General features: G+C 37.3%; 1 protein-coding gene across 2 annotated transcripts in view; it reads left to right on the top strand.

Annotated features, from left to right (window-relative positions):
* Positions 1 to 23,042, top strand: part of NAMPT (nicotinamide phosphoribosyltransferase) — a 28,741-nt gene extending 5,699 nt beyond the window's left edge. Inside the window, exons 2-12 of one of the 2 annotated variants that reach the window (XM_057364523.1) lie at positions 6,150 to 6,306; positions 7,594 to 7,697; positions 10,489 to 10,617; positions 11,061 to 11,219; positions 11,571 to 11,707; positions 13,086 to 13,311; positions 14,467 to 14,586; positions 17,086 to 17,103; positions 19,715 to 19,855; positions 20,002 to 20,136; positions 21,841 to 23,042. In XM_057364523.1, the coding sequence (XP_057220506.1) occupies positions 6,150 to 6,306; positions 7,594 to 7,697; positions 10,489 to 10,617; positions 11,061 to 11,219; positions 11,571 to 11,707; positions 13,086 to 13,311; positions 14,467 to 14,586; positions 17,086 to 17,103; positions 19,715 to 19,855; positions 20,002 to 20,136; positions 21,841 to 21,954 (1,440 nt within the window). In that variant the 3' untranslated portion in view covers positions 21,955 to 23,042. The remainder of the gene's footprint in view (positions 1 to 6,149; positions 6,307 to 7,593; positions 7,698 to 10,488; positions 10,618 to 11,060; positions 11,220 to 11,570; positions 11,708 to 13,085; positions 13,312 to 14,466; positions 14,587 to 17,085; positions 17,104 to 19,714; positions 19,856 to 20,001; positions 20,137 to 21,840) is intronic. The other variant, XM_057364524.1, reaches the window with a different exon arrangement.
* Positions 23,043 to 24,779: the final 1,737 nt, after the last annotated feature.

The raw sequence follows: 24,779 nt of genomic DNA, 5'->3' as shown, positions 1-24,779 counted from the left end.
TTTTTCTCACCTCTGGTCCTCTTATTTTTCAATACACATATAAGAAATGGTGCATGAATTCAAATACGGAGACATTAGAAGTGCTACAGGGTCATTATTCAGTCATAACCTCCATTAGCTTATCTCTCTCAACTCGTAAGAGCAGATCCCTCCCAATATTCTCACTTTGGTTCTTAAACATGATCTCAATCTTATGCATTTTAATAGGGGGCCTGGAGTCTCTAAGGTTTTTCCCCCCCATGGTAATTTGAATCTCATATGATCAAAATAGTAAGACTGTACTTGAGTCTTAGATTTTTTTTTTAAACTCATTTAGAAGTGTCTTGCATTTTACCTGCTATTGTTGAATGCCCTTTCTCTTGAGTTATTAAAGATTGATTCTTCTGACATTTCCTGTCTTGTTCAAATAAACATATCATTTAACCATACTGGCTTTTGGTTTGGTTTTCATTTCCACTGTTGAGGTATGCATTCCTTCTGTGATAGCTTTTAAAACTACTAAAGCTTCCCTGTTGAATATATTTGCTGGTCACAGTTGTATTGGTTTTTTCCTGAAGAGAGAACTTCTTTGTAGCTGCTGTTTTTTATGTCTCACCCCAGTGAGGTATATCTGATAGAGCAGTCCCTTTGCTCCTAAGTCCTGGTTCATCTGCTCTTCGCTGCTAATTTGTTGTTTTCCATATAGGTTGTTGTCAAACTTGGCTTTTAACTGCTCTGTTGGTTAAATCTCCTAAAGGTTTAAGTAAAGCAGTATTTAATACCCCAAATATCAAGGCTTGCAGTACAGTGGCCAAGCCTGTGCTTTGGGCCTTTGTACTGCAGMCCTGCAGTGTCCTGGCCAAGAGGCCCAACACCCAGGCCATGCTGCTTCTGCCTTACCTTCCACCTGTTTCTCTGATTCTTCATGGCTCTGGCTGTGTGGCACCATGGGTTCAGTCACTGGGTTGTTCTGTACCCATTTTGCACTAAGGATTTTTCAGAATAGCTCTAGAAAGTTCAAAAATACTGTGTTATTTGAAGTGGTATCGTCTTATCATACGAGAGTTATAGTACAGGTAAGAAGCTGCTGGTTGTTTTCTTCATTGTAGACAGGGCTCAGAGGCATCTTTCTGATGGTTCATGTTGGCATCTGACCTGGAGGAGTGCCAGGAATTAACCAACAATGGAGATTTTGGCCACGCCTGACTTCTCTACTCATGTCACATCTGGTTTTCCCATATTTTCAAATAGGGATTGTTGAATTGAATTGTATAGGCCTAAATARCATTTCAAAATAAGTTCACTGCAATATCTTGTCCAACAGAGCTTGTAGATTATAAAAATGTTTATTTTTTATGCCAAAAGTCTTCTTATTTAGCCTAGAAAAATGCAGCATTTACCTCAGTCATCCCTATTTTATGATGAATACCTGTTAATTTCATTTTCTTACARTTTAACTCTTAAATGTTTGAGGGGTTTTTTTTTAATGATCTAAATGCAATTTGTGCTTCACTTTTTTTTTTCTTAAAAAACTTGATTTAATTAAATAGATGAAGTCCTTGTGGAGGTATTCTTTGTTCAGAATGTATCTTTATTTGCATTAAATTTAATAAGGAGCTATCACAACTGGAATAAAAGTGCTCTATTTCAGTCATAGTACATAATCTTGTAGGTAGTAGTTCCAAGACTCTTTGTCATATGTTTTATAGACAAAACCTAAACCACAGACTTTGAACTAAACATCAAAAGGCCTTTGAAAATACTTGGGAGAGTTGTTTTTATGTAAGGGTCTCTTAATCCTAGTTGAGGCTTTTGTTTGGTTTTCTGTTTGTTGGCTTGCTTTTTTTTTTTTCTGAAGAGAAGAGGTTTCCTATTGGTTTTATAGTCATTCCTACTTATCAAGAACCTGTCTGTATACATCCTGCTTCTGTCATTCCCTAACTGAAAGCATAGAATTATGAATTCTGTCTTGATCTGTGTCACATAGAATTTAATTTCAAATATTGTACATTGCCTCTGGAAGTTCTTTCCACTCTTCTTTAGGATACAGAAAGATGCAAGTCTTCATATGACAGCAAGGAAAGATCAGGCATTTTTTGAAGCATAGTTTTCATTGTCCAAGTGCCTTGTAGTGTAGTGTCAGGTTTTCTCTTGTTGTTGGTTGGTTTTGTTTTCAGTGGCATTCTTTGTGTCTTCTGTGAACTGCTCCCACTCTTAGATCTTGATCCTTTTTCACACTGTTTTTTACCATCAGGCATTTCTCTACATGCCAAACCTTCTGACTACCACTGTGGCAGATGGGTGTTATTTCCCATGCCCTAGTAGTCCAGAAATGACAGCTAACACAATCAGCTGCTGTGGTATTTTTTGGGCAAATATTCCTGATAAGGATGGTACCCTGCTTGAGAACTTGGGACCAAAACAGATGCCAGATAAYTCAGCAGGGGTTGTGGATCTTGTGCTTAACTTCTCACACACCTATACAACATAGARCCAAAGAATAGTTTGGGTTGAAAGGGACCTTTAGAGGCCATCTWGTCCAACCCCACTGCAATGAGCAGGGACATCTTGAACTACATCAGTTTGCTCAGAGCCCTGTCCAACCTGACCTTGAGTGTTTCTGGGCATGGGTTCTCTATCTACTCTCTGGGCAACCTGTTCCAGTGTTTCACTACCTTCATAATAAAAAAAAATTATTATATCTAGTCTGAATCTACTCTCCTCTAGTTTAAAACAATCACTCTTTGTCCTGTTGCTATAGGCCCTGCTAAAAAGTGTGTCCACACCTTTCTTATAAGTCCTGTTCAAATGAGCAGTGGTTGGTAAGTGTAACACTTCTAAGAATGTGATTGTGCCTTTAAATACCGAGTAGTATTTAAAAGGGTGTCTCAGCTTTGTAGAAAAAAGTAGCAGCTTTGTGGAATGTCAAAAGAAACATWATTAAAATTACAGCTGTAAAGTTTGCTCAGATGTAAATATTTTAATGGCTGGGGATGTGTATTTTCACTRTTTAAATAGATTCTAATGTATGAAGAATATAATTGAATACTACACATGTGACKTGCAAAGTTAGTTCCTTATCACCTTCAGGTACTTCAAGCAACTAAATCAATAAAATTATATTACTGTTAAACACAAAATTTTCATGTAGGTTTGAATCCCTATAAGTAACTATTTTCTGGTTACTAGCTAGTAGTATGTATTTTCAGATTAAGATCTCATGTCACAAAAGATAGCTAACCTCTGATTTAATGTTTGAGGAACTTGAGTAGGATTTTTTAGGTTGAAACTGTCAGCAAGGTAGTCAGGAGGAGCTGTGTCCCCAGGTGTGACATACAAAGGATAGATCTGTTAACATTTCAGCCTGATTTCAGCTCTCAAGTAGTGTTTTGCAGCCAGAGCATCRTGTTTTGTGACCATGCTTCAAAGCACAGCTAGAATAGGAAGTCCCTAAAAAATGGACTTAAATGCAGTAAGAAAAAGTGACACCACCTCAGTGGATGCACTGTGCACCCTAAACTAATTTGGGCCTATAAGCATTTTGATTGAAAGACACATATAGATGGGAGGAGATGCTTTTGAGCTGCCAAAGTCGAATGTATTTTCAAGATGTGAGCTGGRGGTAACTCAGATTTTCATTACAATAAGGTGTTGGCTTCAGCAATTTGCCCATAATTAGTAAGTTGGATAACTAAACTTTTTTGAAGAAACCTGAGTAGTCTATCTCATACAGGTTTAGTTTTCTTTATTTTCTTTGAACTGTTGTGGTGAGAACAGCAGCCTTGCTTTGGTTTGCTCTCAGCTTGCCACAAGGAATTGAGATACTCATTCGGAGAATTGGTTCTGGGACATCTACTGTGTACACTTGCAGCTGCTGGGCTCTATGTTGAGCCTTTGCTCTGAAATCATGRACTTGAAAGTCCAGTCCCAGTTGTTAAACAGAGCAAAATTTTTCATGAAGTTGCTGTAATTTACTTTGGTGGCAGCAGTGGGAAGCAAGGAGTTTCCCTCTCTCCATGCATTCATGAGCATCTTAGGGATTGTTACAGGATCTTTTTCTTAGAGTTCATTTAGTACAACTTTTTGTGTGTGTATATATATATATGTGTGTGTATGTGTTCTTATACCACTAGTTAGAACGACATGTCAAACAAAGAAGATTTCATATTTTTATCTGCTCCATAGTAAAAAAGTTGGTGGTGGGAGGGGAATGCATGTATCTTCTTTTGTCTGGGGATTTTGTTTTCCTTTAAATGTGATTATACCACACAGAGAGTTTTCTGTGAGTGGCAGTGTGATGTGCCTCTTGGAAATTCCGCACAGAATTAGGAAGGGGCATGTTATAATTCGTGAAGTGAGACATTTATTAATAGCTAGAGCTAAATCTGAAAGCCCAGTTTTGTCTTCGTGTCTAACATTGATGCTCTTAAACATTCTGCTTTTGAGTGGCTGTGGAATTGTAGCAGAATAGAATTGTGCTCCATGAAATGCCTGTGGTGCAGTGCTTTGTTTGAAGTAAAGGCAGAAAACGTGCAATGACAAGCTTGGGTTTTATTTGATTGGCCTTGTAAACCTCATACAAGTAAAGACAGTAGAATGATCTTAAAATTGACCTTTCTTGAATGTTTCCTTGCAGCATTGGAAACACAACCGTAACAGCCTTGTGCTGATATAGGAGAACCAAGAAATTCAGTTGAGTTGGTCTAGTTGTTGTCCAAACTGAGTGAAATACTAAATTTAAATGACATTTTAGAGAAGAACTGTCATTTTAAAATCCTTTAATGTACATTTTAGCAATACAGTTAAGGGGAAACCTTTCAAATAATTTACTTTGAGAATGTCAGAGATACATTTTAAAAACCAGGACAAGAAGACAGAAGCAGTAAAACTATCCCTTTTCCAGTTCCCTGTGGTATTAGAAACAGACATTTTTCAGGTTATTTGGAGTAAGTAACAGCAAGAAACRTATAATGAACTCAGGCTGTAACCTGTAAATATGGGAGTTTGAAAAAGATTCAGACATGGGTTTCACACCATCTGAGTTTTGTTCTGATGCACAATGTTGCTTTCTCAGCTGTAAGAAACAGTTTTTCCTCATGGAATGTGTAGACTTGTTCACAGCCTTCTCACCATAATTTAAGAAAACTGTTTCTTGAAGATACCTTCAAGAGTTTGGGGATGCCTTACCCTGGTTTGTATATTCTGTAATTTAAACACTGATAGTACAAAATTTCTGTCATTGTATATTCTTTTTGCTTAATGTGGAATTAAGGATTTTGCACAGAGTTTGCTTTTACGCGTTAAGAGATGKAATTTTGCAGGTTTAAGTTTTTAAATGTTTAGAGTGTACTTGTATCAAATGCTGTTATTTCTGGCTAGATTTACTATCAGGAACCATAAAAAGCTGTAATAGTTGAATTCAGCATAACATTGGGTGTTTGTATGACCGTTTGCATGTAATACAAACAGGCAATGCAGGCAGCAACTTCTCATGCTTCCTTTACGTTGAATGTGAACTTTTCAAATTTGGAAAAAAAGTCCATCTAGCAGAATTTGTGGGTGGTACAAACCTCAGGTAGATTTTAACAGCTTTACTGACAGTAACAGGTTTGTAAACTGGCTTTGCTGTAACYAGGGCTTGAGAGACCCACTCTGCACACAGGGAATGGGACACTTGGGTAAAGGCCATTGTCAATGCCTTCTTCAGTCTGGGTGGCTTTGTTTTGAGTTATGGGATGGGAGCCTTCAAAACTTCAAACAATACAAGCAGGTATTTGGTAGTGGCATGGAATGTTGTGCTTCCTGAAGCTGTTAGGCTTGGCCAAAGTGTGGGAGAGCAAAARCTGACCTGACACTGATGTTCAATGCTGCTCCTAAAATCCYAGCCAGTCTTTCCCAGTTAATCAAAGCAAAGTCATCRGAGAAGATTGCTGTAGGGGAAAATTACTTGAAGAAGTAAAGAATAACAGAGAGAAGACAGTGTTTTGAACTGAAAATTGAAGGAAGCTAAAAACCTGGAAATTCCCTAAATACTTGCGGTGTAGAATGTGAATGGATAAATAATAACAGTCCTGAAGTGCTATTACTCTTAAGCTTTAATGTACAAATATGATTTCTCTTGTGCTTTGTAGTGATGTTTTGAACTCTTACTGAAGTTTTTCTTAATATAGGTTACACACTACAAGCAATATCCACCTAACACAAGCAAAGTATACTCCTACTTTGAATGTCGTGARAAGAAGACTGAAAATTCCAAGTTAAGGAAATTGAAATATGAAGAAACTGTTTTTTATGGTTTGCAGTACATTCTGAATAAATATTTAAAAGGTAACTGTCTCAAATTCCAGTAAAACTTTTTCTGTAATTAAGTATCTAACTTTTTCTTGAGCTTGTAGTCTTAGAGTTGAAACAAGTCCAGGTTATCCTGATACACTGTAAGTAGTGACATGCATAAGATCTTACTTATGTTATTGTGAAAATAAGTTGTCCACCCTCGAAAATTGATATTGAYTTCTTAATCCAAACACCTCTCTACTATCTTCATTTATGCCAACCGTTTGTTAAAAATGAAGAGGTGTTCATGTCCCAGCTTCAGTGGGCAAAATTCAGATGAATGGAAGTAGACTGAAACTGTGCAGAGTCACAAGCAGATAGAAGATTCAATGGAAAATATATTTTGCATTTTGAACATAAACTTCAGTCTCAACCTTTGCTGGTTTGTTTACTGTGTAAACCAGTAATTGTTTTAAATTTCCTTAAACTTTAATTTTTCTCAAATTTTGGATGCTTCTCAGCTTAGTTCATTGAGTATGGCAGCTACATGTGAAAGTGATTTTTATACTGATGATTTTAAGAGTAACATCTGAAAATTTCTTGGTGCTGTTTAAGATTTTGATCGCGTTTTTTGTTATGTACAAATATCACCTGCTCTGGCCTGAGTGCAAGTTGCATTCTGCCAAGCTTTATAGGAAAACTTGACTCACACATCTTATATGTCTTTGTCTTGAACCAATAAAAATCTCTGCCAATTCTGGCAAAGATTGAAATTCCATTATAATCAAAACACTTGATAATTTTGTTTTGTCTTTAGCAATCTGAGSGTTGTTCTCTAGGGTAGATGACTGGCCCTACAGCAGTTGCATGCTTATTCAAATAATGTGGTTAGTCTGCTGGTTCCTGTCACAAAGTGGTCAGTCAAAGRTTCATTGCAAAGTCTCTCCATGGGGATTCTCCCTGAAATGGCGTAGCTTAACCCTTGTGCTGGATATGGCCTTGGTACATGTGCTGACTTGCACAATCAGCATGTTCCTCTGCAAAAGCACTACTGATAAACCTCTGGACAGRTTTTGGCTATCATAAAAGAGTAATAATCTCAAACTTTTCATGGGTCACCTGCAAGCCACAAGTGTATTTTACCCTCTTGGTTTCTTAAGCATCCTAATCTATATAATAAATGAAAGTAAAGTTCAGTTTAAACATTTTACATTTGACATGCTCTTCGTGGCTTTGTTGAGGGCAAAGTGGCTTTGCTGTGCTTGAACCTTTTTGTTATTTATTTTATCAATTGATTAATACTGTAAGTTTCTAAGCTTTCATCTGTTTCTGAAACTCCAGGTAAAGTGGTGACCAAAGAGAAAATCAAGGAAGCCAAAGAAGTATATAGGGAGCATTTTCAAGATGATGTCTTCAATGAGAAGGGATGGAACTATATTCTGGAGGTAAAAAAAAAWWGTGAAAATAGTTTGAGATCATTGTGAAGGATTTCTGAATCAACTGTAGAATAAATACAATGGTCTCTTCTTTTAATCTTAATAGTAAAGGCTGAATAAATTTAGCTTTTCATGTTTAGTGTACAGGGAGTAGCAGCTGTCAAAAAATAATCATGTAATTGTAATTCCTTAGAGAAAAGTAATTTTCATCCTTTCAGATGCCAAATACGGCTTTGCAGGTAATAAGGATTTATGGCTGCTGTCAGCCAGCTCCTGAGAGTGGGGGCTCATTGGCAGGTCTCCATGTGTGATACAGCACTCACTGGTTGCCTGCATCATTTACATTGCTTGCTCTAACTAGTCATAGCAATTTTTACTCTAATTCAAAAAGCATTACAACTTCCTGGGTGTATAAATAGTTCCAGAAAATATATGTTTTGTCCAATTGTTTCCTAAATTTTTCAGAGATGTGAACRTTGAACTTTATTATGAAATACAAGGGTTGAGCACTTTTGATGCACAAAACCTTTCATGTTCAATCTTTCCACAGTTATTGTCTTTCCCTTTGGTTTAAAAGACTTCAAGAAGTGTCAGACTTCAAGTAATTGCAAACATCTCTTCTCTGTAAAAGCAGAAGATTCAGACTTAATAGCATTCATCAGAGCTGTACTAATCTCTGCAAATTAATTAAATGCTAAGTTTCATTGTGGATTCTGGTGAATGGATATTTTTGGCATTTGAAAGCCCTTTTTTTAGTCCTTTGCATTTATATTTCCTTGGATACTCTAATTGTATGTACTTTTTTGGGGGGCATCTGTCTATTAATGTATCTGGATGTCCTCTTGCCACTGGGGTGGACCGTAGGGTTGCAAGAGAAGAGTGAATTTCAACTAAATGTTGCAAATGGCAGCAAGGTAAATAAGCCTAAATAAGTTTTTTAAGAGAGAGTTATGGAGAGGTTTGTAGAGGACTTGCATCCAATTGAAATAACTACAAATGTGAATTCAATCCATATTTGTGTTTAAGCTACATTATACATTGTGAACTGCTTTCATCCGTGTTTAAAGTAAGCTTGATCCCTCTTTGGATAAAAGGAATTAATACACTTTTAATGCTGATATCTGTCCTCACTGAGTTGTAATGTGTCTTGACTGAGTCCAGTCAACTTTTGGTGTAGTCAAAATAAGCATTCCTGCATAGCCTCTCTGTATGTTAYTCCTTTGTCAGGTTTTCATGTTAAAATTGTGTGTGTGTGTACATATATATTAAAAACCCAAACATGATTTTTATGTCTTGATCTCCGATGCTGGAAGTGTATGTTTGGGTCTGTGTGTGCCAGTTTATGCACACAGAGACCCTGCTTCTGCTCACTGAATTCCAGTGTATGTTCCCATACCTGACACTATTTCTCCCTAGCTCAGTTGCCCCAGCTGTGGTAGGTAAAATAGAGGGTGCAATGACTGTGTAAGTGAAGTGCCAGAATGGATTTGAAATGTACACCTGTCACTTTGTACTGAGAGTAAATGAATGGGCAAATACTGATAGGGTGAAGGGGTAGAAGAAAGGAATGGATTTCCCAGAGAACAGTGGGCTGCTGTAAAGGCTGGAAGTTGGCAAGAATCAGTGACGAGTGATAGAAATGTAAGCCCTGAATGGTACAAGTTAAATCTGTCCAAAAATTTTTGCAACKGGCTATAATACAGAGCCATGCCATGATCGTATCACTTTTTTTCCATGGACAAAATCAACCCCTACAGCAACTTTGAAATCTGTTTGAGKTTTTTTTTCACTTAACTATACTTTTGCCTCATTGAATCATCAATAAATTATTTTGAGGGCCTCATTGTCCTGTGTAAATCCAGACATCTCCAAATGTGAGAACTAGACTCTGCGTGGTACATAAACACAATTTGCTTCAGAYTATTTTATATTCAAATAAACTTCTAAACTGTAAAGTAGAAGAGATTTCTGGTGTGTTGGGTACTGGAGAATATGTTTTGATGCTGCTTATGAATCTGTAATTTCTCTGAATTTATGCAATTTTTGTTGCCTTTAAAGGATACCTCATGGGAGGCTTTCTGTCAAAACATATTACCATCCAAAACATTTTCAGTACTGCCAGTGTAGCTTGCAGAGCTCTTTCAGAAAGTTGTAATTACTGTTTTAGAGTTGCTATTTGSAAGTTACTCTTTTTCAAAAGGCGTATTTCACACAATGTTTAGTCCTTCGGGGATGAAAGACTGACAACAGAATGACACTCCAATATGAGATTTCATGTTTAGAGAGTAATTGAGATGAAAATATTCTCTAAAATAGTTATTAAATGGATCCTGCTGTAATAAATTAAGAAAGCACACATCTATACTAAGCAAAACTAGTGGATTTTTTTTTAAGATCTAGATAGCAGCTAAACTTTTTTTTAGCTTGTTCCATGTGAAAGCATTGAAGAAAACTGAGTRGTAAATATTTCTTGTTCTGTGGATAGAAGTTATGTGTTTTTATAGAATCCTTAAGCTTTCYTGGCTCAATTTGCCCAAGGAATACAACTAATAACCATCATTTGTTTTGATAAAGAGGCTGGTTTTTAAGTTACAAGATTTTTGTCCTTTTTTGATGAATGTGGATTTTTTTTCATTTATTTGACTGGTGGGTTTATTTTCACGGTTGAAAGAAATTAAGAAGAAGAAAGCTTTATTATTGGTAACTCATAGCCTGACTTTTATCAATTTTGWAGTTAAATAAAGGAGAGGTAGGTCCTAATCTTTCCTATTGTCTAACAATATTACTGTTTCTTACACAGAAATACGATGGCCATCTTCCCATAGAAATAAAGGCTGTTCCTGAGGGCTCTGTAATTCCCAGAGGAAATGTTCTTTTCACAGTAGAAAACACAGATCCAGAGTGCTACTGGCTCACAAATTGGATTGAGGTCAGTTTTGGAAATTYAACATGTTTTTTCTAAGTAAATATTAATGCACTTAAATTAAAGGTTGAATCGTGTATTGCTTTAAGGGAAATCTCTGGCAACTTTCATTTTCTGCTGTAATTCTTTTCTGTAGTCCTCTTACACAGACCTTTTCCCCCAGCCTAGCAAGAGATGATAATAATTGTACAGGAAATTCACAACAGTACTTCTATCCATAAAARAAGGAGAATGGAGGAGCTGTGTGTCAGTAGTTTGTGAGTGATAACTCCTGAGAAGGTCAATGCCTTGCCTACCTTATGAAGCCTTAATTACTTAAGCCCTAAAGCAAACTGTTGGAGGCATCAGTGCTTTCTGAACAGGGAATGAGAAAAAATAGACCTTTTTGTGCCTGATTAAATGCCAGGCGGGCAAATGTACACCTAATGTTGTGATGGGTTTTGTTTTAGACTATTCTTGTGCAGTCATGGTACCCAATCACAGTGGCTACAAACTCCAGAGAGCAGAAAAAGATTTTGGCCAAATACTTGCTGGAGACTTCTGGCAGCTTAGAAGGACTGGAATATAAACTGCATGACTTTGGCTACAGAGGAGTTTCTTCACAAGAGGTAATACTGCATGTCTGATAATTTGAAAAGTCTAATTGTTCTTAACTATGAAGAATTGTAGCATGTGTCTGTTAACCTCTGCGTCCCTGTTCAACAGTGTGAATGCACAGAGCACTGTGTTCGGACTACTTGGGGAGGGGGAGGTCAGGGCTGGAGGTGAGTACTGAATGTCTGAGCTGTGAGCACTAAGCTGGGGGAAGTTTTGTCTGCCTTCCCAGTGTAGGTGAATGAAGAGAGTATGGGTGATATGGGAATTGAGTCAGAGTTTTGCTGTTACAAACTAGTGCTAGGTGGTGACTGGATTTAGGCTTCTGTATTTGGCGTGGAAACTGAAAGTTGCATCTTTTTCAGACTGCAGGAATAGGAGCTTCAGCTCATTTGGTGAACTTCAAAGGAACAGACACTGTAGCAGGAATTGCATTAATTAAAAAGTACTATGGTACAAAAGATCCAGTTCCAGGATATTCTGTTCCAGCTGCTGAACACAGGTAAGATACTAGACAAGCTTTTTTAAAAATAACTTTAAAAAATGTAGTTCTTTTCTCACCCATCTTTGTATCCAAAAATATACTGTACAGTATTGGCCATGACTGATCCAGCTGTTGAGGCTGCTTTTCTGTACTGATGCCTCTTTATGTTCTAGGGGCACATAAATAATATGGTTGTTCTTAGCTATAAATGTGTTTCAGATGTTTTTAACAATAACCTTCTTATCAGTGTCTGAGTAAATTTGGATAATTCTTTTTAGAATAAGCTTGAAGGCTTACAGTCTTAGGTACTGAGGATTCWCATTATGAACACCAAATTTTGCTTCAAATATAAAATCATAAATTGAAAAACTCTGTAAGTTGCAATTCTTGACTCACAGTTCATGTTCTCCCTCCAGAAGAGGCAGTTGCTCTCAAACTTCCCATCAGTATGACCAGTAATGGTAAATTCTTGCTGGATCACTAAAAATTGTGAATGAGTTTTTAAGAGTAAGGAAACTGATCTCAGACATTGGAGAGAAAGAGCTCTCACTTTTTTGAAATCCATGCCCTGTACAAGTTTCCTTTCCAAGTTTTTACACAAAAAGGGTCTCTTACAAGAGACCCAAATGTTTCCAGAATTGTTGTGCTGTTCCACAATGTCCAATCCAAGGTGGTGTTGTGAGCATAGTGCTTGCCCCTTCATGTCAGTGGGGCTCTTCTGGGGCTGCTCCAACTTCTTTGAAACAAAGTGTGTATCCCCACTACCATGATCTGGGACTTGCCACACAGTAGATAATGCTGGACTTTTAAGGTAAAACTCTGACTCATGTSCTGTGCATGAGAGCATTTTTTAGGTCTTTGCACACAAGTTACTCAAGTCATTTACGTCACTGGTCTGAGGCAACCATGCACAGAGCAGCTACTGCAGATGGACTGCATGTAGTAGCTTACTGCTTCTCTCAGCAGCTCTGGTTTATGTGCTCACCTGGAGCCTTGTACCAAGGGTAATGTTYTGAGGTTCTTCTGATAACATGTTTGTGTAGATGAGAATGTTCGTTTTCTGTCACTATTRAAAAAGAAAATAAATTCTGGTTTCTTCTTTAGATTTTTCTAACATATGGTGCAGTGCTTCATTCTTGACTTCCCATTTTGTAGCTGTGAAGTTGTCAGAGCAGATATTCTGTTCTTGCATCTGTAGTTCCCTAGCTGTCTGAATTTAGTCTGTTTATTTAGTGTATAGTGTAGTTATTATCCATGCAGCACAGAGCTGATAAGCACATAGTTTATGCTGTCTTGTAATCATATTGCTTATCATTGTCTTGAGCTGTTGCTGGTAGGAAATGCAGAATGACATGTAAATGCTACTCTAATATGAATTTTTCAATTGCCTTTGCAGTACCATAACAGCTTGGGGGAAAGATCATGAAAAAGATGCTTTTGAACACATAGTAACACAGTTTTCTTCAGTGCCTGTATCTGTGGTTAGTGACAGCTACGACATTTTTAATGCTTGTGAGAAAATATGGGGTGATGACCTAAGGCATATAATTGAAGCCCGAAGTCCAGAGGCACCACTTATTATTAGACCAGATTCTGGGAATCCCCTTGACACTGTTCTAAAGGTAATTCTTTTTTGAAGCCATTTGTGTACAAGATTGGGAGGGCAGTTGTTTGTTTTGTAGTGACTGGTTGGCAAATGTATAATGCTCTGACTTGGTATGCATCAGATGTATTCAATGCTGGCTAATTTGGACCTATGAGAAGTGTAAATGTTTKTTTCACTTCAGTATAGATATGGAAACTTTTGCAGTCCAAATAGTTTCATCTTTTTCATCAATCCCATTCTTGCATATGGTTCTTGAAGCTTTTACAACAGTTACCAGTTGTACTGATGCAATAATGGTAGAATGCTTCTATAAGGAGAAGCTGTCATCACTTAGTAACAAATGCAACAGGAAACAACTTGAGTGCTAGTAAATGCCAGGCCAATAACAATTCTTACCATTAAATTTAAGTATCTTGCTATCTCATATTAATGGAATTCACTATTTTGTGCCACAAATACACGTTTAGGCCTCTTCTCCCTTTTATAAGCTGTGCATTTAAGTCAGTGGCACTGATTCCACGTTGAAAAACGCTTCTTGCCTCATTGCTCTGTAGAAAGTGTAATGATTGCTGCAGTTTCATAATAAAAGTTGTTGATACCTCTGAAACTGAGTAACTGTCAGCACTGTCTGATTAAGAAAGTAAGAGCAATGTTAGTTTCATTGGTACTCTACCAGATCTGTACAGCTTTAACACTTTTTTTTTTTTCCTTTGGGTTAAGTGGCATATCACAATAGGAACTCTGAATGACTTTTATCAGAGCTGATAAGAAAAACTCCTAGCTGGAGTGTCTTATTTTAAATAATACTGGCTTTAAAAAAATCACAGAAAACTGAAAGCCTCATCCACCATTTTAAGGGAGGTCAAAAGAAGAGCAGAATCTTCAGCTGRCATGTTTAGTAACAAAAATTCACAGAAAGCAAAGAGAGAAAGGAGGGAAGTATGGTTCTGATTAGCTCTCAGGTGAAGACCAAATTGTTTGYGACTGCTTTAAGGGCTTCCACCACAATGGCTGGTGTGCTTTTTATTTGTGTCGGTAGATTTAGAGGGTATTTTTAYGGGTTTATTTTAATTTTTTTGAGAAGGCATGACTCAAATACGGAAATTGTTTCTTTATTGGAGTGGCAGGTTTTTATTTTTATTTTGAACTGTCTCCTTTCTGTTTCCAATAGGTCTTGGAGATCTTAGGGAAGAAATTTCCCATTACAGAGAATTCAAAAGGCTACAAGTTGTTGCCACCATATCTCAGAGTTATTCAAGGGGATGGTGTGGATATCAACACGTTACAAGAGGTAGGATATCCTGTTCATGTGGCAGGGTGACACTGGCAAGGTTGATATTTAATCTGGACTCTGTTACAACTAGTCAGATGTTGCAGCAGAGACTGCTGACCCTACCCCTGCCCTTCATTCCAGACACTGGCAGCGATATCATAATGCGTAAAACAAATTCATTAAAACTCCACAGGAAATTATTAAGATGCATAAAAACCCCCTAAAAGGCATTTTCTAATCCCCCTGTTGTAACCCTTCTCTTTCCACTGTCTCTCCTTTTGTTTGCTTTCATCATGCTTGTCAAGTCTAATTGAGATCAAAATGTGGCAGTGTTTGGTCCTTTCATTGATGTCTAAGGCACACTGCATGATCACTGTGTTGCAGCAATAGTAGTAATTAACTGGTTTGGCTCATTAGTTTGTACCATCTGAAGTCTGCTTGTCTTCACATATTAAAGGTGTAATTTTGAAGGAGACTTTTTGAAATCAAGGGTAAGGAAGACAAGTTCCTTGATGTGACGACTAATGGAATAAGGATTAATTGAAAAGCAGAAAATATGTGTAACAGATTAGGCTATAGTCTGAGTCAAAATTGCAGTTTTACCAAGTAGTAAAATTATTTCGTAGATTCTGCATGCTTGAAACAAGTCATAAATTCAGCACTATTGACTAGATGAAGGTACCAGGTAATACAATATAGTTATAAAGGTGTAGACTGAAGTAACCACAGAAGACAAAGAGCATGTAAGAGGAAGAGAACTTGACTCTGTCAGGTTTGTCCTGAGTCTTTAATCTTCAGCTGTATTAGAGTTCAAAACCAGGAATAAATTGAATCAGATTAATTTTACCTGAGTTTGTTGACACTTTTCTTAGCTTTCTAGACTAACACRTCCTTAGATTCTTGTCAACAAAGCTGACTCTTGCTGCTTCTCAAAATTAGGAGCAAGGGAGGTATCAGTTTTGGGTTTTAGTTAGTCTGAAGCTATCTGCATACCTAACATGGGTACATAAAGTGAACCTCAGTGACAGAACTCAGATTTATCACTCAGATCCTTGAAGAGTGGTCAATACTGAGACTTTAACCTGACAGAACAACTATTATAGTGCAGTCATGCTCAGCACGGTTTTCTTCTCCCCCCCTCCAATAACCTTTATAGTAAATTCTATTATACAAGCATGAGAGGTTGATAACTGGAAAGGAAGTCTTATCATTAGATAGCAGGGGAAGAGACTCTGTTAAAGGGAACAAAACCTACTCAAAAGGAAAACATTTCTACTTGTTCTCAGCAACAGTCTAACAGGACTGATGCCTGTGTTCAGCAAGGTATGTTATGGTTGAGATTTTCACAAGTTGTGAGAGGRAATAAACTGAACTATTCTTTCTTGTAAGGAACTCTGATTGCTGTTTCTAAGCTAGATTGGACAAAATTCAAAGATGTCATACAGCACCAATTCTAATTAAAATATTTTTAACGTATTTAAAAAATCTTTGCACTAGGTGAAAAATGTTCTGCTCTCCGAAGTCTAAATAGAGCAGGAAAACAATTGCCACAACTAATGGGAAGGGGATGAGAGGCAGAATGAGCAATTATTTCTTCAGGTGATCTGCCTGTTTACATATTTTCCTTATGAAGCTGTAATTGATTATGTGAAATCTACCTGTAGCATGTAATAGAAGAGAGCAGAAAATCAAGTTCCACAAGACATACAGARCAGACAGATCACTGCTGCCTGGTGGCATCTTCTCATCTCTTCCTGGCTCTAATCTTGCTGTGCTGCATGTGATTTGGTCATTGAGCTGCTAATCATTAAAATCATTTAGACCACACATGTAGCAGCAAACTAACTTAGCCAAAAGCRATCAGTTTTGTGGTTTAATGAATTAAATTGTGCCCCAAAAAGGGGCTAATAATTACCAGCACTGTACAGGAGAAAATAAACTGTTGTTTTGAGCTGGGAGAAACAGGCAGGAAGGAAAGTGATATTTCTCATTTGACAGCAGCAAATTATGTTGGAGCAAAATGACGATGGTTTTGAAACCTAATTTTAGTTTTATTTAAATATGATGAATCTCTTCCTCCTCCTATGTCAGCAAACCCCAGGTTTTATCATGCTGACTTTTAGAAGATTGGATAATAGCATACCATTTAAAAAAAAYCTAAACCAACAAACAAAAAATAATCCAAAACAAGCCCACCAAAACCGAACCAACACTGAAGTATAATTTAATCTTTTCCAAAAGGAGTTTACATGAACAAACACGAATGTATTATTGWGGCCATCTTTTTTCCCCCCTGTTGTAGCTTATGCAAGGTTATTATTCTAATTACTCCATATCAGCATTAGATTCTAGGCATGATTTATTGTTAGAGTTCAGATGAAAGATAATGGGTACAGTAGGAAAATTTAGAATGAGTAATGACCAATAGTCTCATTTAGCTATCCAAAGTAGCTGAAACAACAATATAGAAAACAACTCAGAGTGTAAACTGGATTTTAAAATTCTTTGTTTTAATAGGGGATGCTGGTAGAACAGGTAAGGAAACTTTTTTGACTTTCTTTGCATTTTCACTTTTAAAAATCATTCCAATCTGCTAACTCCACAATATGTTACACTTTCAAAGGATTTTCTTTGAACATTCAATTTCCAGGTGTCTTTAAATTTTTATACAAAGTAAGTCCTCTAATCTGGAGTCACAGTTGATGTATTAATCATGCTCATAATGGTCAGAAGAAGCTGGTCAAAACCTTGACACCTGAATTGTTCTCCCTGTGTAGGTTTGAAACACAAAAAAAATTCTTCTGTATTGTTTTCCTTTGGAGGAGGCTTCAGTTGTTCCAATCTCCCCCTTTTCTTCTTCCTGCTGCTGTTTGCCATCTCTCCCCCATACCTAAGGAAGTAACACCATCTGAGCCTTTGCTGTGGGTCACTGGTACAGTCAGAGCTGTCTTTGAGCTTAGTGTGGATTTTCCTTCCGCTCCTCTCCAGACAAAGATCAATCTTAAGTAAGGAAATCCCTTGAAAGAGGGTGGAAAGTGAGAAGCAAGCTAGAACTGCTCCAGTGAGGAGCTGTGCCTGTAGCACAAGATGAACAAACCATCTGTAAATGAGAGCAGGAACACGAGCTGAAAGGGTGTTCACATTTCTTCTCACCCAGGCAAGAGGGTTAAGCAGCCACGGCCCAACTATGCTGTACCTGCASGAACATGTGTTAACCTGCAGGTATCAGTGACCATGAAGTCTCAGCGTCACAGCCTTGGTGTAGGATGTTGTTTATACCAGGTAGTTGTGTCTTGCAGGCGTGTTCAAGAGAGTTCAGTGTCAGACCTGACCTTTGCAACTGCACAATGAGAGGAGCAGAACACATTGGCTCAGTCTTGGCCAGCAGTTCACAGAGCTTCAGGCTTGCCCAGGGTCTAGACAGAACCAGACTCCAGGTGGAGTTTGCCTACATTTGCCTCTCTAAAACACAGCACAGATAAGTAGAGTCCATATCTAGGCCCAGTTAAGTCTCATTTCTTAAGGCACTATTGGGCATTATGCATAATTGGAAGGTATACAAAATACCTTTTCTTACCCTTTCTTTGTCACCTTCAGTTACTTCTGAGGTGCTTAAAGGGGAATTCAAGTAATTTYAGTCCTTTATCTCCCCTAAGTACCTCTTTTAACTGCTTTCAGGAAAATCTAATCTCCTGAAAATAAGGATTCCTTTTGGGCTTGGTCACTGAGRGGGTGTAATGTCTGCTAAAGTCCACAGGATTGTCATATATTTGGGAGGGCATTTGTTCAGGATAGAAAGATTCTTTTAAGTGGAAGTCATGGTGGTAGAGCTTGAGATTCATTTCGCTTTGATACCATTGGGGTGATGGAAACTCACTGATCATATTTCTCCTGGAGAAATCTCTGATAGAAATGTGGGAAGGTGTTCAGAGCATACCCTCAAATGGTTATGACTCTGCTGTCCRCCTGTCCTGTTGACTGGCAGGACATTCAGACTGAGAGTATTTGTGAAGACAGTCTGCGTGTGACTAAGTGCATAAACAAAACACTAGTGTGCTTCCTCGTTTAAACTATAGTTTKTCACGATCTGAAATTGGAATTGTTCTTTTCTTTTTTCCCCTCTTATGAACTTTAGCTGTCCCTTAAAAAACGCAYCTTGACATCAGTAGCTTCTGAAACAGTCCTGTTCAGTGTTACTCTGGTATTTCTTTCTGATGCAGGAGGCTAAGATTACCCAGAATATTGCCAGGTTTCTGATTATGCTGAGTTTTGAAACTCTGCACCAATCCCCATAGATTATGTCCTTCACCTTCCTTTGTTCTGGATGGATGGTATTTTGCGATCTTGCCCACTCTGGTTTTCTCACCTACTTTTGTTGGTAAAATGTTAGGAGACGGGAGTGTTTGAACTCCTGTTCAGGGACTATAAGCATCATTTCAGGCTGTCATAAGGGTAACAGATCAGGGAAAGAAATCTTGGCCCTTTATGAGCACGACTAAAGGAGCACCCATTACACCAGACTAGAGGATGTCACAGTTGTCTGGATAGAATGAGGGTAGAGGGAAATGATACAATAACTTTTACCTTGGCCATGCAGTTTGCATTGATCTGTACCTGCCTGAGAAGGTGGCAAAGCAAACTTTTGGAGCCACTTTATGTATTTTCATTTCCCATCTTTGAAATTGCTGATCTTATTCTAGACAATGTGATTTTGCAGAGAGTTGCTCTGTTCAAGTCATTGGTCAGAGAGGACAATAACTTTCGGGAGCGGAGAAGCATGAGTCCATTGTTTCAGGATACAGGCTCTGCTTTGAAGTCTTTGCATAATTCCAAGAAATTGAAAGGCTCTGAAATACTCCTATGAAGTCTTTTMTTTTCTTTAGAGCTCTGTTTCTCTGGGCACTGCATATACTGGCATAATAATTGTGTTACAGCAAAAGCTTTCCAGTTCCATGCTGGAACTGGTAAATAAAAAYGCAAACAATGTGCCAAGTAGTGACCAAATTATTACGTACATCTCCTGGAAACTGAATGTTAGTTGGCTTAATTGTCTGTAAAAGCATTTTGTTAAAGTAGTATAATATTTTTATGGGAAAATGACATGGCCTATAAGTGTGCTCCCTCATAATTTTCTTTTTCTTACTAGATTGTGGAGGGAATGAAGAAGAATAAATGGAGTATTGAGAATATTGCCTTTGGATCTGGTGGAGCTTTGTTGCAGAAACTAACCAGAGACCTTTTAAACTGTTCCTTCAAATGTAGTTATGTGGTGACCAACGGCCTTGGGGTATGTCTTTGTACAACTTCTACCATTCTGCTTTCAGTAGAGGCCTCCCCACTTGAAAACGTGTTTCATATTTCCTGTTTTGTTACCACCACCTGCATTAGGCCCCACAGAGCCATTTCCTTTTTAAAAAATACTCTTCATTTTAGGTAAATGTCTTCAAAGATCCTGTTGCTGATCCCAACAAAAGGTCGAAGAAAGGACGGCTGTCATTGCATAGGACACCTGCTGGAGAGTATGTGACACTTGARGAAGGCAAGGGAGATCTTGAAGAGTATGGGCAGGTACGAATTTTCAAAATCTATTACATTATTCTTCATGCAAAAATAGACTGAGGAAAAAGCAGGTTATAACTTAATTTCAGAATTAACTTCTGATTTGTCATTTTGTTCAATTCGCATCTTATTACCTCAAAAATTACCTCAGCACTAAATTGAGTAACAGCAGAATGTTAGGATGACAGTAGAATGTCCAGGCTTCACAATTACAAATCTTTCTCTTGTGTTTGTCTTCAGAAACAKGAGAACATTACTGCTTTTCCCCAAAACTAATGTCTCAATGTTGCAGAAAATATACTGGCCAGGTAGTTTTGTTTGGGCTACATAGCACAGTTTGAGTAGTGACCCTTGGCTGGAGGTGGAGGAGAGACAGCTGTTACTAAAATGTGTTTCTATTTGCCCACTAAGATTTTTTTAAATTGTTTCTTCAGGAGTTAATGCTTTGTACACAGAGTAGTTCCRCAGTTTTCAAATATGTGAATTGAAACCAGGAATTCAGTTTCCCTGTGAATTCTTTTCAATTGCAAAAWGGAATGCTATTTCTGTGAAATAAGTACAAACATTATGCCAGTTTCAGGCTTTTGGTTTGATATGTCTTGTGTTTCCAGTGTGCAACAACGAAACATTAAACTGCATGTTCAGTCTCTTCCTAATTAAGAGGACTGAAAATAAGTTGTCAAATTGCACTTCTGCTTTTAGAAGCTGCAAGTTTTCTGGTATACAGAAGCTGTTTCTGTACTACTAGGGAGAGAGGTACTAGGGGCACTAGGCACATTTCTACGTAAGTATAAAACTGAGTTCTCTGAGAAACTTCAAGTCTAAAAAACCTGAGTTATACACATGTAGATGTTCTGCTCTGGACACAAAGATCTTGCATACATTTAGAAATTTTTTCTATGCACATATTCATGTACATATATTTGTGATGAACATTCATATATATGTAGAGAGGGAAGGACCTAATGGTGAGAAGTCTCTTCAATACAAACTCCAAGACTTCAGCTCTGTTAATTAGGTGATATATTATTCCCTCATTTTTGACAGGTGAAATTATTCATTGAAATTTTTTTGGTCCCAAAGTATTAGAGAGGGAATTGTATGATACTGGTTCTGRGGCCCCCTGGAAATGACAGGGAAATGTACCCTCCTATGGGCCCATGTCCCTAAAGCCACAGGTCCTTGCAGCAGGCCACCAARTGCAGGGACTGCTCAGCATTGCTGCTGTGCTGACTTTTGTGGCCAGCTGTGCTTATTGCCCTTCCAGTGTGCTGTGTGCAAGCACTTGCTGATATGCTCTTTACAAAATACATGAGCAAAGGGCACTGAAAGATATTTCTTTTTTCTAGAGGAAAAACAATATTTCATTGAAACCCCTGAAACTTAATTGTATTTGTCTGGTTGAGWGTCACCTTTCTTACAAGCTGTTCTAGCAAGGCATTTAGCGTGTGTTTGGCTTTGGCCAGATGTAGATACCTCACTCAAGGGACTCCTAAGCACAAAGCTGCTGTCTGTGCACAGGATGACCCAAGCCCTTTCTTCGTGTAACCATTAGTGAAAGGTGACTAATTGTCAGAAAGAAGCTGTAAAGATTTAGTATCTTGACAGTCTGAAGTTCCAGCCTTACTGGGCTGGATTTGTATGCATGTTTTTGAGTTTGTGCAACCTGTGCTTGCCAAATCACTCTTGCTAAAAGAGCGGTGTTTCTTGCAGGACCTGCTTCACACAGTATTTAAGAATGGAAAGGTAACGAAGTCATATTCGTTTGATGAAGTAAGACAAAATGCCAGGCTGAAGAACAGTGAATTACAGACGACGTCTCACTAAGTTCCATTCCATGTCTGTGTATGTGTGTGTAACTAGTTCGTACTGCATAGCTACTGGTTTATTGTACAGATTTGTGTGTTTGTGTTTTATGACATTGTAGCCAAATTATTTGTTGGTTTATGGACATACTGCCCTATCTTTTGCCAGTCTTTAGAAGATGAAATCAGGAAACGGTACTTACATTGTAAAACATATTTAATGCTAAAGTGTGCTTTTTAGGGCCCTTTGCCAGTAGTGATTCAATCTGGTATTGATCTTTTCACAAATGAGACAGAGCTGAGAAACTTTTTTATATATAACAGAATATCACAAAATGGATTTACATAAAATTATCATGATTGCTTTATGTTTATATTTAACTTGTATTTTTGTACAAACAAGATTGTGTAAAATATATTTAAAGTTTCAATAATTAAGTCTTTCCAACTTTTCATGATTTTTATGAGCACAGACTTTCAAGAAAATATTTAGTGTGGGGGGGAATCCATTGCCTTTTGTCCATTAATCAGCAAATAAAACATGGCCTTAAAAGTTTGTTGTGACATTGTTCCATTTGACAACTAAATCAGGACTCGTATCTCCTTAAGATCCCATAGAGTTGCTGACCTCACCATTTCTTGTAGTTGTCTGTATTAGTAAATCTGCATTAAACAAAATTACTGTTCTTACTAGAAGGTTTAGGTACTACAGACCTTGCTGGCATGGTAAGGTGTGTAAGTGAAATGCCAAATTTGAAAGGATTCTCTACTGCAACTTAACTTGCCAAGTCTATCCCACTTGGTATATGCACCTCAATATTTTAAGAGTAAAGTTTTTAAGAGATCTCCTCTTCCACTATAGAATATACGTGTAAAATACTGAAATATGGAAGCGGTGTATTTTAAAGTAATTACACTTCTGGGTTTATTTTTCATATRCTGTAAGTGACATGACTTTAAAGCAAAATACTGGACTGGGTAGTGCACTTTTTTACTTTTTTGTATTTTTTTCATTGATTTGCCTTTTGTCAGACTGGATGTTAAATTGTAAAAATGTTTAACTATTTTTGTTAACAACTTTAATAAAACTCTATGCTAGCCAAACCCCTACATGAATGGCAGACCTGTTTCCCCTTYTCACCCCATCCATTTGGGGTGAGGAGGGGCTTTTATTTTGCAGAGGGTAACTGTAAAACAATGTGTTGGAGAGATACTTTTGAACTGTCTGCACTTGATTGTATTTGCTCTCTGCATATGCTTGATATGAGTATCTGCTGGAAAATTAAACTGTTGAGGATTTTTTTTGAGAAGCTAAGTAGTAACCTCTGAAATGTTTGATAGTACTGTAGGATGGCTCTCACTAGAAAAGTACCTCCCTTACTTCAAAACACAAAACAATAGCAAAAGTAAACAGTTCCAGTTTTGCTGGTGATCAGCTATCAGCCAATTGCTTAATATACTGATGTAATTAATCCTTCTAATTAGTAAATGATGTTACTGGAAAGTATTAGAGGTCTAACATAATTTAAGCCAACAAAATTTTATCAAATGTGCTTTTAAAGGAAGATTGAAAAGCCATACTTCATTGTTCTTATTCTCTCACCAAAAAAGGCCACATCAAAGCATCCATAATATTGCCAGGGTTTGTGGTTAAGATGTTTATGCCCAGTCTCAATAGTTCTTGTTAATAAAAACCTGTTTTTCACTTGTAGTGGATGTAATTATACATTTAAGTGATGTATTGTTTCAAGAATAGTGTTTTAGTAAAACTCTAAATGCTGACCTTTCACACGGAGGAACTGCCTTCCCTTAGCTATTAATTATATTGTTTGGTTTTGGCCACGAAAGATTTTGAATCTGGACTTAGGATCAGTAGCAGGTAAATAGTACAGAGCCTCTTCACTCCTTCACATGTGTTCTAGGGAATTTTATGATGTATGGTTAAAAAAAACAATAAAGTAAATGCTGCTTTCATTCTGTACCAATAAAAATTTTGATAACTATTGACTACTCATAACTGATATTTTTGTACTTGAGAACTGAGGATATACTGTGGAAGCACTGTTTCCATGTTTACCATGAAATACATTACGTATTGTTCAGTATTGTCTAAAACTTCAGTTTATTAGTTGGAAACTCAAAACAAATTCTCTACTTGTGCATGTCACTTTCAGAAAGCTGTAATGTCACTCATTTTATTAAATGTTARTAACTTTAAAAGGGGAAAAAAAAGAAAAACACCTGGTGCTATTCAGACCTGAACACTTGTCTCTTTGTGTTTGGCAGTTTGACATTATGGGCATCAAGGAGTTGACAGAAATTGCTGCAGTGCTTAAACCATACAATATCCTAATTCTTCCACATGAAAGCAAACAGCATGTTTGTTTGCTTTAAATTACTAGATTTGTAGTCATTGATATATTTTAATTATCCCCATTTCATAATATAATACAGTATTTGTATTTAAAAATAGGAATTGGGAATTTTGTGTTTAATAMTCTGATTTGTAACCATATTTAGCATAAGAAATGGATTTTGTAAGACTATTTTTTTGTCTTCAGCTGCATGATTCTAAAAAAAGATACTTTTTTGGTACTTTGAAAGATCTGAGGAGAGAACAGAAGAGTACTTAACTGTTTGGTTTGCCAAAATCAAAACAAAGCTTAAACAGTTCTTTTCTTATAGGTTTTTACATTCCTTCTTGTTTAGTGAAGAGTAAGTATTCCTCACTTAAATCCTCTGTTAAAGTAATTTCAATGTACTTGGCATCAAATACCAATATGTAACACACATGGAAATAAAGTTTAGTTCTGCCGGTGAAAAACCATAGCCATCTGACTGTGTCTT

This window comes from Malurus melanocephalus, unplaced genomic scaffold (genome assembly GCF_030028575.1).
Source record: "Malurus melanocephalus ecotype Western Australia unplaced genomic scaffold, MMel_1.1 scaffold_39, whole genome shotgun sequence".
NCBI classification, from domain to species: domain Eukaryota; kingdom Metazoa; phylum Chordata; class Aves; order Passeriformes; family Maluridae; genus Malurus; species Malurus melanocephalus.
Note: the sequence above shows the minus strand (reverse complement) of the source record. Positions and strands in the feature narration are given on the sequence as shown.